Genomic DNA, 14330 nt, shown 5'->3' with positions numbered 1-14330 from the left:
CTGGCCGTTTATCATAATCCAACCATTGAGTGCCAAAAACGTCTATAGCCGTTTTTGATAAAAAAATATATATATATTTTTCTGATTCTACGAGACCCCTGTGTGTGTAATGAGGAGATCACCGTGAGGACGGTGATCACGGAAAATATTTTGTGACTACTTGGAAAAGGTAGAACAATTGTTAAAAACGCTGGCACTGGCTGTACCCTGTTTAAAAAAACCTCTGGCTCTGACTATGAAGACTTCTATAGGCTGTTATGCTGATATTTTGCATCTTTTGTGACATCGAGTGCTACGCCTTGAATTAGCCAAGGAGGTTGTATGGTTAATGTGTTTCCTATCAATTGTGCAACAAATGCATTCAGGCTGTCAGGCTCATGCTGTAACTTCAATGTTTTTTTTCTCTTTCTTTTTTTTCTGGGGGTGGAGGGTGTCACCTAGAGAACCAGGGCTAGTGATTATCTCTCGCTCGCTCGCTCGCACACACACACACACACACACACACACACACACACACACACACACACACACACACACACACACACACACACACACACACACACACACACACACACACACACACACACACACACACACACACACACACACACACACACCAACAACTCATTGTTTCCTTTAGACTTTAACAACTGTTCAGATGCTCTTTGTACACAGATATGATCATTAAACTGTTATTTAAATGTCACATAGTCTAAAATGTCTCCTGCATCACCACCTCTACCTAAATACTGCTGCTTACCACTGCACTGCTAGCTGTAAAAAACAAAACATTAGCTATCTATACACTCAACTTCAATCCACCAATCCTACTACATATCCTATCCTGTTAGTATTTATATTTACCTACATCCTACAAGTGATCATTTCATTTCTTCACTTTGTCTAATACACTTCTTGCTTTTTTTTAAATGTATTACAATGATGTAGAGAGGCAGGAAACACCACAAACACAAGACCTGCCTCAAAGCCACATCCTCTTTAAGTTTTCTCAGCCCATCACACGCTGCACATGGTCCGCCATCTTTCACATGACTCTGGCCGCTGCCCGTTACGGTAAGTACTTTTTACATTATGATCTTTTTAAATAATATATTTCATCACTCTATTAAGTTGCTTATATTTCATGTGTCGGTTAAGACTGCTACAACACTACCTCTACTACCCTGATACATAGAGACACAGCATAATAACACTGCTGCATTATGTTGGAATTAACTAATGAACTATAGATTCCACAATTGTATTTCTTATCTTATTTTTATTTAAACCTTTATTTATAGGGTTGAGCACGAGTGCTCTTTTTTCAGCATCTTCCTGCTTCACATTCACACAGCATGCATTATGCTCTGTTTTCCCTGTATAATGTAATGTAATGTAATGTAATGTTTTTTTTTGTGGGGACTGAGGATGTAAATTAGCATCTTTGCTAAATTACATTGATATGTATTGTTCATTAATATTTGGTGTCCTCTCTAAATAAACAAATAAAGTAAATACATAAATAAAGATACAAATGAAAACCTGGGAGCTGACCAGCAGTGGTGAAAAGTAAATAAGTACAGTAAAGTTTGAGGTATTTTTTACTTTACTGAATTATTTCCAGTTTTCAGTACTTTTACTTATACTCCACTACATCTCAGCATCTCAGAGGCAAATATTATACTTTTACTCCACAACAATTATTTGAAAACTTTAGTTACTTTATAGATTTTGATTATTATTACAAAAAATACATGAACCACTTCAGCCTTATATACATTAGGGCCATTTGGATATAGACGATTTACAAGCTCATGCGATGCGACGCATTGTGAGCTTGTAGATCTGCTATTTTCAAAAGATTTTTATATATTTGAAAACTTGTGAAATGGGACATTTTGCATAATGAGTACTTTTACTTTTGTCATTTAAGTTTATTTTAATACCAATACTTTTGTACTTTTACTCAAGTCAATTTTGAATTCCGGACCTTCACTTATAACAGAGTATTTCTAAATTGCATTATTGATATGTTTACTTTGAGTACTTTTTCCACCACTGCTGACCAGTACAACCACAGTCTTATACTGCTAGCCACTGAGCAGCTCCAGGTCTGTTGGGAGAGGGTTTAGTGGTTGTCATTCACTTCTCCACACAGACCTTTCCTGCTGTTCCGGGGAATCGAACCGGGAAACATGAAGAGAAACATCTCTCTCTCTCTCTCTCTCTCTCTCTCTCTCTCTCTCTCTCTCTCTCTCTCTCTCTCTCTCTCTCTCTCTCTCTCTCTCTCTCTCTCTCTCTCTCTCTCTCTCTCTCTCTCTCTCTCTCTCTCTCTCTCTCTCTCTCTCTCTCTCTCAGTTTACTGTGAACAGGAAGGATAAGGTTATTCAGAGCTGTTCATCACAGCAGAGCATGGGGCCCAATCTGCCCTGTGTTCTCCTCTGTGAGTATATTTATATTATTACTAGTATGTCTATTATATCACTAGCATTACTAGTGGGTCTAGTATATCACTAGTATTACTAATAATGTCCATTATATCACTAGTATCACTAGTGGGTCTATTATAATACTATTATTACTAGTACTAATAGATTACATTTAAGCAGCTGAGTTTGAATACATTAACCTATTAAGACCTGAGGCCGATTCTATACAAATGCCTTCTAAATCAGCAATTCTCACACTTTCAAGATTTCTTAAAAAGAACAATCAAAAATAGCAGAGCTTGAGCTTGTACATCTGCTATTTTTGAATAGCCAACGCAAGAATCTAAAATGACAGATATGCTTTCCTTGTTTTAATGGGTTAAACCATGTCAATTGAATCTACATTGTTATTTTTTTTTTTTATCTTGACCAGTGTTTTCACCTATCGCTTCAACAACATTTTACTTTTTTAAATTTCACTTCAGAAGTGCTTTAAAGTTAAACAGCTTTTTAAGTTATTGTTCATTTGTTCTTATTAAACGTTAATTATGCTCAGCTTGATATTGTCTCATAAAATGTTTTTCAGTGGTGAGCAGCTTCCTCTCCTATGGACTCAGTCAAGGTGAGGATTCATTTAATATCTATTGTCTTTATTCATATTCACTCAGTAAAAATCATACCACCTGTCACACACTTCATCCTGTCACACACTTCATCTGTCACCTGTCACACACTTCATCCTCTCAATTATTACATATGTATATTTACTAGAAGTTCGGGCCGCGTTTGCAGTGCCACCTTACAGGCACCTCACAGTGTAAGAGAGAGTTTTGTGCTCTCCTAAATCCACGGCAGGCTTTGAAAGTACCCACTTCAGAAAGAGGTGACGTGCATCACCTCTCCAATGACCAAAACCCACTATGGAAGCCGTCGAACTGGTGCGATCTGACGGCATCCTAGAATTTATAGGTAGGATGTGATGTCATGCGTGATGTCATGCTGTCGTAAGATTACGTCACACTGGCGTTGTGTCCATATTCGGAGTGATGCAACGTACATACAACGTTACAACGTACATACTGACAACCGACATGGCGCAGGATTCAAATTGTATATATATAGAAAGTTCGGGCCGCGAACGTCTAGCGTGACGCGTCGTTCACTTTGCAGTGCCACCTTACAGGCACCTCACAGTGTGAGAGAGAGTTTTGTGCTCTCCTAAATCCACGGCAGGCTTTGAAAGTACCCACTTCAGAAAGAGGTGACGTGCATCACCTCTCCAATGACCAAAACCCACTTTGTGATTACTCAGACCTGGTATGGCAGACCTGTGGGGAGTGTGCAGTGGTGTACAATGTGAAAAGATAGTTGAAATCGCAGGAGATGAAGTTAGCAGTTTATTTGTGTAAAGGGTCGTCGGCGTGGGTTGTGTTGAGGATGGAAGCCGTCGAACTGGTGCATCCTACCTATTTATAGGTAGGATGTGATGTCATGCTGTCGTGAGATTACGTCACACTGGCGTGTCTCATCGTGATGTCACGACCGTGATGTCATATGACGTCACACTGGCCACATACAACGTTCGTACATACTGACAACCGACATGGCGCAGGATTCAAATTGTATATATACTAGAAGTTCGGGCCGCTACGCGGCCCGAACGTCTAGCGTGACGCGTTGTTCACTTTGCAGTGCCACCTTACAGGCACCTAAAGAGGTGACGTGCATCACCTCTGCAAGGACCCAAACCCACTTTGTGATTTGTGATGTCATGCTGTCGTGAGATTACGTCACACACTGGCGTTGTGTCCATATTCGGGACGACCGTCTCATCGTGATGTCAGATTACGTCACACTGGCGTGATGTCAGATTACGTCACACTGGCCACATACAACGTTCGTACATACTGACAACCGACATGGCGCAGGATTCAAATTGTATATATATAGATAGATATCATGTTTTCTAATGTATTAAATCATGTTTTGTAAATCTAGTCAGCTTACTTGTTGCAGTGATTTAGTGACAGACAGATTGTTTGTAGCATTTGGTTTAATTATACTTGTGTGTTTGTGTAGAGACACCACAGCCTGTTCTGACCGTACAGCCCAACCCAGCATTTACTGGAGAGAATGTTACATTCATATGTGACATGAGAGAAGGAGAGGACGATGACTGGGACTATTACGTATACAAAGATGGTCACTCTGTCAGCTTCTCTGAGCAGAATCATTTTGAATTGCAAGCAGAGCCAGATGGTGCAAATAAATACCAGTGTCAAGGTCGCCGTAAAACATCTCAAGAGGTTGAAAGACACAGCAATGAAGTAACTTTGATTGTATCAGGTAAGTCATATCCTCACCCTTACTCATCACTGACGATCATTTACAGCACTCATGTATTAACCCTTTAATTATGGTTCTGTATCCATAAAGATATTAATATCCGGTATCAAGGATGTGCAATATAGTAGTGTGGGTAGTGGGGTTTTTGTGGTGCATGCGTGCATTCATGTCCATTATTCTTGGTATTTAAAAATGTTCTCTTTTTTTTTTACTAGACCCTATTGGTGTAATATTTTCTTTTCGGTGTAAGATGTTCTTCAATGTTAGCATATGGGAGAAATACAGAGACTCAATAGTTACACAGTTCTATTTTATGTCTTTCATAAATAACAGCTAAACCAACGACTACACTGGAATCAGACAAAAGAAGTGCACTGGCATTAGACAGTGTGACCCTCACCTGTACTGTAGACGACAGAACAGCTTCATGGAACATCTACTGGTACAGAGACAACCTAGAGTCTGCACCAGTGGAGGTGACAGATCAACCAACCATCACATTCAGGCCCAGATACCTAGGGACAGTTTTCTACTGGTGTCGAGGAGGGAGAGGAAACCCACCATACTACACACAATACAGCAACCAAGTTCAGATCTCTGTCTCTGGTGAGTTTTATACACACTATTTCACGGCTGTAATCCACTTGATTCCACAATGTATTGGTTGTACAATCATAATACATTATTGACCTGTGTGTTTGTGTAGAGAGACCACAGGCTGTTCTAACCCTGCAACCCAACACATCATTTACTGGAGAGACTGTTACGCTCACATGTGACATGAGAGAAGGAGAGGACAATGACTGGGAATATTACTTATTCAAAGATGGTGTTAACTATGGTCAGAATAATGTGAATCGCTATGTATTTGAAACACAGCCAGGCCACAGTGGTGAATACCAGTGTACCGGTCGTCTTCAAAATTATAACCTGGTTGTAAAACAAACAAAAAAAGTCATCTTGACTGTATCAGGTGAGTCATATCATCACACTTACTCATAACTGACATGATGTTTAAAAACATTTACATCACTCCATTAATTATGGTTCTGTGCCTATATAGAGATGAATATCCTGTATCAAGGATGTGAGAAATTGATAATTAGCAATGCTTGTTTTAATAGACCCCCTTTTCCAATATATTTTTTGTTTCTATCTTTGTGTAATATAGGGGTTTTGTCTTTTTTCCCCTTATTTTTTAAATTATATATCCTATTTTGTTCCATTTCTAGTGGTTGGGCGAATTACTGAGACTCAGTGTTACACAATTCTATTTTATTTATTTTTCATAAATAACAGCTAAACCAACGACTACACTGGAATCAGACAGAACAAGTGTTCTGACATCAAACAGTGTGACCCTCACCTGTACTGTGGACGACAGCACAGCTTCATGGAACATCTCCTGGTACAGAGACAAGAAAAACTCTAAACCAGTGAAGGAGGTGACCAAACAGACGACCTACACATTCATTCCCTCCAGTGTCTCAGAGAGTGGAAGATACTGGTGTCGAGGAGGGAGAGGAAACCCACCATACTACACTCTGTACAGCAACCCAGTTCATATCACTGTCTCTGGTGAGTTATATACAAACTATAAACTACAATCTAATGTAATCTCAACTCTCTGTCCACCACTGCAGAGATAGGGGTTTGAATCCAACCATGGTGCTCCTTGTTTGTACACACACAGACCAGAAATGCTGTATGGGGGGATTTGCGACGCGACGGGACGCGCATGTAGCACTGTAATTAATTCATTAATTAATAATTACATTTAATTAAAACATCATTCATTATAAATAAATGAATGCTGTTCTGAACAAAAGTAAAGTCAAACCACACTAAGGAGAGATCAAAAGAGGAAGTGCAATAATCTGATGTCCAAAGTGCCTTATATAGTTCCTTATAACAGTTCACAGAGGCTCTGTGTAAGTAACACCCACAAACTATTTTCAACAACACGAGTCGAGTGAGGAGGGAGGCGGAGCTGCTACATTTGCATGTGGGCAACGGTGTGTGTGTGTGTGCGTGTGCGTGTGCGTGTGTGTGTGTGTGTGTGTGTGTGTGTGTGTGGTCTGTGTGATGCTGCAGGCTGTGACAAATACAACTACATTTCTACTTTTCATCAATATCCCATTTAGATATTGATGATGACCTTACTATACTGTGGCTATAGGGACTACCAGCCCTATATACCAGCAATGTAGGCAGGCTACTTAGGGAAATAAATGCAGGAAACATATTTTTTGCTCCCTCTGGCCCAGTTCATTAACATGAGTCTTGTGTTGAAATCGGATGGATTTGGATTGCCATCAGTGTGCTTACGTTGAGAACCCACCTGAGAAATCTTAATCCCAAAGCACTGTCTATATAGTGAGGAATTATCTACACCCTCACTGCACCGGCTGATAAGACTAACTTAGAGCTGGTCTTATAGTGAAAAGAGAAAGCTCTGTGTGTTAGAAAGCAGTGTGCCCTGATAGCAGTTAAGGTCAGACCACACCTCATTTTAAGAGCAACATGCCCATGGGCGCTACATAGCACAAGATCATTTGTTATCTAAACAACGTGGGTGCTGGGAGTAAAAATGACAACTGTGTCGGTCGGAAGCTGCTCCTTTTCAATTTCACTCAAAATGGAAGTGTGTGTTCTAGTTGTACGTGTTTCTCTCTAATGTGAACAACAGATCAACCAAAGGCCACACTGACAGCTGAGCAGACAGTCATTCCAGCAGGGGGCAGTGTTACTTTAAACTGCTCTGTGGAGGGCTCATCTGGATGGAACTACTACTGGTACCAACATAACTCACTGATCACACAAGATGCTGTTCAGTACTCTACTGGACCAATCAGAGTGTCAGAGGGTGGAGTCTACAGGTGCAGAGGAGGGAGAGGAGACCCAGTTTACTACACTGAATACAGTAATGCTCTCACCTTGATGCTCAACACAACTGATGGTGAGTAATACTGTAATCTTCACTGGCTCCCAGTCAAACACAGAATAGATTTCGAAATACTGAATACCACCTACAAGGCCCTCAACAACCAGGCTTCCCAAAAACGCACGTGTGCATGTATGCACGTGTGTGTGGACGTGTCATAGTACCCCTAATGTAAGAAAATCCCCACTACATCCCTGATTTTTTTTTCAGTGTCTGGATCAAAGGAACATAGTTCTCTGCATGTAGTAGGTCTGGTTGTAGGACTTCTGCTTGTGATGCTACTGGCCATCCTACTGCTGCTGCTGTGTAGATACAAATCTAAAGGTGACAACTACTCCATTACATGGATTACATCTACATGACATGATTACATCTTTACATGGATTACATCTAGATTACATTAGATGGATTGCCTCTAGATCAATCACTGAGAAACCCTCCATGAATCATATCATGACATAGTAATTAAAAGGTTTAAATACTTATGGTATAACGTACTGTTTTTAATTTACAGATCCATGTTGTGTCAGGTAAGTGCTACTAAGTATTACTCTGTCTATTCATCAACATGAGAGTAGTAGTAGATTACATCTTGTTTTATACTTCATTACTGATAAATATTTATGTTTTAATTACAGAACCACTCAGTCTCAGGGAACCAATCAGAGTTCAGATACAGACCACAGAACCAATCAGAGTGCGTCTCCTAACTCTCCTGATGATGTTTACTGCCCACTGCAGCACGGTCAGTCTTTCTTTTTTCTTTTTTTCTAAATTCTTCACCCCACGATTTTGCAACTAAGTTTTTCACCCAGTGCCAATTGCCTATGTAATCCTGGGCACTACTCTCCCTCTGCCAGCCTAGGGAGAGCCCAGAACTGGGCTCATGCCTCCATCAATGCATGAGGAGCTAACAAGCCGCTCCTTATCACCTGACAGGGGGGAGTTTCCCCGGTAGGACGTAGCGCACAGAAGGAACACGTTATTCCAACCAATTCCTTTCCCCTCCATCAGGCGCCCCGGCTGACCAGGGGGAGGCAGTATAGTTAAAATATGTATTCATTTTTCTAACAGGATTTTATGTTATTATTATATAAATTAGTGAGGTGGACCAATTATATGAAGTTAGGTTGGAAATGGGCAAAGTCATCCTTTAAGGACACTTCTGACAACTAGTTATTTGAATATAAATGAATGTAACTTTTTTTTAAAAACAACATTCATTAGATTTAATGTCCTTTTTGGAAGTTCAGTTGTGTTCGTTTTTCCTCATTTATAGCAAAATTACATTTTTATGAATGAAATGTAATTTTGTCCAATCTGTATGGTAGAGTATGTTAATACAATATAACTTATACAATGGGGGTGGTTTTATTTTGTCTCGCTGCTCTTCTATTGAGACATTTAGATTGTGTCAAAGGTCATGTCTCATCTAGACACAGGATCTGTCACACCTGATTTTACCAAGATTACATTTATCCCCTGAGCAAGCAGGCTGGCTCTATTAACTCAATGGTAAAACATTCTGCACTTAAGCAGGAAACCAGGTTCCTACCCCGAGAAATCGGGGTAGAAGTAGAAGAGGAAAGTTACATAGTGCTGCTTTAACTAAACTGAGACCATTACTGAAATAACACAATTAAGCACCACATTAATGCATATTATTTACCTTTAGGCGACACAAGCGTCTATGGGGTAATCAGCCAACCTGATGATGATTATGAAAACGGTACAGTATTACACTTTTCAAACATCCAATAAAATGATTTTAATCCAGTTTAATTTAGTGTTATTGTGGAATATACATTTTAGGAGAGTCAATAAATGTTCAGGTTCAGATTAACTGGATTTGTTAGAAAAGTGTCTCCTGCTGAGACCAGTAACTTCTCTTCTGGTCATAGGACAGTTGTGTTTACTGTGTGACAGTAATATCACCTCGTTGACATGCTTTAACATGAAGAAGAAACTGACTAAACAATTATAGCTGCATGTTTTTATCTGGTTCAGATATTTATGTTATAACGTATTGTTTTTAATTTATAGATCCAGCTTATGTCAGGTAGGTACATTATTGATCTCTGTCTATTCATCAACATGACAGCAGTAGAGTACATATTGTTTTAAACTTCATCACTGATACATATTTATCTTTTAATTACAGACCCATTGAGCCTCAGGGAACCGGTCAGGGCTCATCTACAGTCCAGGCGACCAATCAAAGAGGGGATCCCGATGATGTATACTGCCCACTGCAATACGGTCAGTCTTTGAACCAATCCTGTTCATTAACCCATTAAGACCTGTGTCTTTTTCGTGCCTACCAAATTGATATGTATTTTTTGAAATTTTAGAAACATTTTAGAAATGATTCAAAATATTCCTAACACTTTCAAGATTACTTTAAAACATGTTCAAAAATAGCAGATGTACAAGCTCACAGCTAACACTATTTCTGAAGGAATTATAAGCACCGCATTAAGACTTATTTGTTTACCTTTAGGTGACACAAGTGTCTATGGAGAAATTAACCAACCCGATGACGACTATGAAAATGGTATAGTATATGCAAGTATATATATATATATATATATATATATATATATATATATATATATATATATATATATATATATATATATATATATATATATATATTATATATTATATTTTAGAGATTCAATCAACTGATTTTAATCTGATTTTAACTAAGCATACTGTTTTCTCATTCCATACTGTTTGTACACAGGCTACATTCCTTGTTTTCAAACGTCAGGTGTCACTTTGTATCTTCATGTCACTGGTTTCCATTGAAAATGAGTGGTAGCCTGTATCTTTGTTTAATGACACAGTATCGTGCTTTAATGTGACTGTAACTGTTTCATTTCCTTATAGATACAACCGTGTAGGAAAACCCAACACCACACGTGGATGAAGACAAATGGATCTACACCAAAGCTTACGTTACCCGGGATGTATCGGCCATTGACCGGTAACATTTTTAATTGACCGTTAATTAAAAACATCGCCTAATACATAGTTTACAACCATTAAAATTATATTTAAAGTTTAACATGAGCTTACATTGATCCCGACAGCCTGCTACCTAGTTGCGCTGCAGTTATCTGATCCTAGATCAGCCTATTCGTCGCATGACAGTGTTGCACGTCGAACATATCAGACCTACAAGCTCACAATGCATCACTAGTAATGTGCAACACCATCATGCGATGAAGCATAGATCAGGCTTCACACAGCTGTGTTTATCTCCTCCTGAGTTCAGGTCTTCTTGGTTCGCTCAGGCATTATACATGATAAACAGACCTATAGAATCTGAACCAGCCCAGACCCATATGATGATAATAAAACAGGGACCAGAACTCGTATGGGTCGTGGATATTACAAGCAACACATGTATGTACAGTATGTAACCACACAAATGGATCTTCACCAATCAATGTATGTAGGTAGGGTAACATTTATGCATGTAACCATACACATGCAAGAACCATGGACACACACACACTATCAATTTATCTTAGATGTGGTGCAAATCTATGTACTGTATATGTGTAAACGTCACACGCACGCACGCACGCACGCACGCACGCACGCACGCACGCACGCACGCACGCACACACACACACACACACACACACACACACACACACACACACACACACACACACACACACACACACACACACACACACACACACACACACACACACACACACCGACACACACACACACACACACACACACACACACACACACACACACACACACACACACACATGATCCCTACCAGCTTGTTGCTTGAGAGTCTGGGTTGTTTATAAATATATCTAGTATTGCTCTCAGTGTTGTTGCTGATATGTAATGTTTTGTGTATTGTATGTCATGATGATGAATTGAGTACAATAGACCACAATTGAAGGTTTGTGTATGTACTGTAAATGTAAATTTACTTAATTTAATTATTACATTGTTAACTGAATTTATACAGACGTGTTTTATTCAACTATTTTAACCACATCAACCCTACATTAGTCACTATTTTAACAGTCTCTATATTTATAAATGTTTTAAAATACTTTTGAAAATAGCGGAAATAGCTGATCTACAAGCTCACAATGGGTTCTCATCTCTCAACATTTTAAGCTTGTCGATTGGCTGTTTTAGTTATTTTTTATAATTATTAAGAAATATATAGCTAGAGATTAAGAGGTTGATGACATTTTTATATCAAATCATTCTATTTTTTTGTATTTGTCTGTTGTCTCAAACTGATGATTTCATGTTTTCATTCATTCTACGATTTATTTTACTTTACTCACATAAGTGTTGATACTTGCATATTTTTTTAAGTATGTGAAGAAATTGAATATATTTTTAAATTTTAGAAGATGTGTGCTTGTATAATTAGCATTTTAATAAAACACAATTTGTTGTATAAACTCCTCTCACTGCTCTTATTATTGTTATTGTTGTTGTTAGTTTTAGTAATAGTATTTGCATTATTATTATTAGCATTATTATTATTATGACTTGTGTCATGTATTTACTATACTTTTTAACAGTGTATCCAGTATTTACTAAGTAATATATTACTGTAATATTGTTATGTTTAACTAGCCATGTGATGTGAGAGTGCGGTCTAGCCAACACCAACTCTGGACTCCTGAATGGCTGCCCTCCACACTCTCCTATCTAACATAAGCTCTACAGTGTTGTTAGCTAAGCTGTCGCGCCGCAGTGCATCTACGTAGGTGGTTGCCTTTCCTGGCTTTGCCCTGGGTTGGCTCACATGGTGTCAGCTTGCTTGCCACTAGTTCCGGGTGCCTGACACAGTGTCCTGCCAGCCTCATCCTTCTCTCTCTGACTTTGTCTGTGACCCGTGGTAGGTCCCCATAGAACAGTGGTTCTCAACCAGTGGTCCTTGAGGGGGTTCCAGGTAGTCCCCAGCTAAATGATGGAGAGTTGGTAACCAAATGGACCCTTATTAGATCTTTAACTCTTGAGAGCGTAAAATGAAACCAAATGGACCCTTACGGGTCCATTTGGTTTCATTTTATGCTCTCAAGAGTTAAATTATAGTCAACTATCTGCATTACTTAATTGAATAATTGTTATTTTCATCAACGTTTGCCTGTTATCTCTCCTATAGTAGCCTACCAACATCAACACAGCATGGAATAGTGGACATAATCTTTATCCAACGATGACAAAATATTCTTTTTGGGGTCTGAGAGTCTAAATCTCATCAAACGGTGGTTCCGTGGCTCAAAGGCAGAATAAATAATGGACCTTGATATGAAAAGGGTTGAAAAAGTTTTTGTGTTGTCACAAATATATACATTTTTCAATACATCTGAATATTTGCAACACATATGCTGCACTATTGATACTGTACCAGCCATGCCTTCTCCTACGTATATCTTCTTGTTTTTGCATAGTGGAGACGCACATGTGTCTCACACACACACACACACACACACACACACACACACACACACACACACACACACACACACACACACACACACACACACACACACACACACACACACACACACACACACAAGTGTGTGTCTTTTTTGTACTGCTATGTAGCACCATTTACAGTATATCTAGTGTGAGATATGATCTACTGGTCCACCCATTTCAACACAAAGTTGATGATGAAATTGACCACTTCTGTAACTGCTCACTTCTCTCTTATTTTATCTTTTTTTAATCAGTTTCCTCCCATAACGTAAAAAAAAGGCAAGTAGCGTCAAAATATGAGATAGTTTCATAAGCCATGTGCAGTACTGGTTTGTAAATAGGACCGTAGGGGTCTTGCCCTATAGATTATCAAGCTGGGGCCCTTTAATTTGTATTTATTTGATTGACAGATGAGCTTTCACTACTTAATATTATTATTATTATTATTATTTATTTAATTAAAAATATGAAGGCCGCTGTAATTAATATTCCGAGACTGACTTTTGTTTCCAGTCCGCCCATGACACGAAGTTAACATTGACCACTTCTGTAGCTTAGTCATACTTCTCTTTTTTTTATCTTTTGTCTTCAGTTTTCTCCCATTAAGTGAAAAAAGCCTGTGTTTCACAAGCCTGTGCAGTACCATACTGTATGGTTTGCAAAACAGACCTATAATTTACAATTTAGGCATGTAGCAGATGCTCTTAATTTAATCCAGAGCGATTTACAATAAACAAGGTAAACAAGTACATCAAATGCATAGAGACAGTGTGCCTCAGTAATAGGATCATAGTTCAACCAAGAACCTAGCATCAGTCAAACAGCACAATATCAAAAAAATAAATGATCTGTACATTTTAACTATACAAACTATAAGAAATTACACTTTAACCTTTGCATGAGACTACATGGTCGTCAAGGCTTGGTCAAGTGCTACAGGCTAAAGTGGAGTCTGAGGTGTCTTCAGATTACAGTAGAAAATTGGGAGTGAGTCTGCAGTTCTAACTGCAAAGGGGAGTTTGTTCCACAGTTTGGAAGTCTGGGACGTATGGAGCGCTGTCCCGGATGTTTTAGGGAAGGTTCTGACAATTTCCCTGTGTCCCCTACACACAGACATGCACACA

At 38.8% G+C, this 14330-nt stretch overlaps 1 protein-coding gene and 1 long non-coding RNA gene across 2 annotated transcripts; both read left to right on the top strand.

Annotated features, from left to right (window-relative positions):
- Positions 1-929: 929 nt before the first annotated feature.
- LOC311063847 (uncharacterized protein) lies at positions 930-9292 on the top strand (the record flags this gene model as incomplete). Its single annotated transcript, XM_084083457.1, has 9 exons — positions 930-1074; positions 3016-3051; positions 4509-4775; positions 5109-5381; positions 5482-5748; positions 6075-6353; positions 7465-7734; positions 8234-8249; positions 9259-9292. 9 exons carry the CDS (start codon positions 930-932, stop codon positions 9290-9292), a joined length of 1587 nt encoding a protein of 528 aa, XP_083939583.1.
- Positions 9293-9393: 101 nt separating this feature from the next.
- On the top strand, positions 9394-10279 carry LOC311063715. The gene is made up of 4 exons (XR_014602638.1): positions 9394-9448; positions 9763-9778; positions 9881-9978; positions 10220-10279. It is a non-coding gene; the product is annotated as an uncharacterized lncRNA (long non-coding RNA).
- Positions 10280-14330: the final 4051 nt, after the last annotated feature.

Source organism: Gymnoscopelus microlampas (genome assembly GCF_963454915.1).
Source record: "Gymnoscopelus microlampas genome assembly, chromosome: 16".
NCBI lineage: Eukaryota > Metazoa > Chordata > Actinopteri > Myctophiformes > Myctophidae > Gymnoscopelus > Gymnoscopelus microlampas.
The sequence above is the reverse complement of the archived record's forward strand: the minus strand, read 5'-3'. Positions and strand labels throughout refer to the sequence as shown.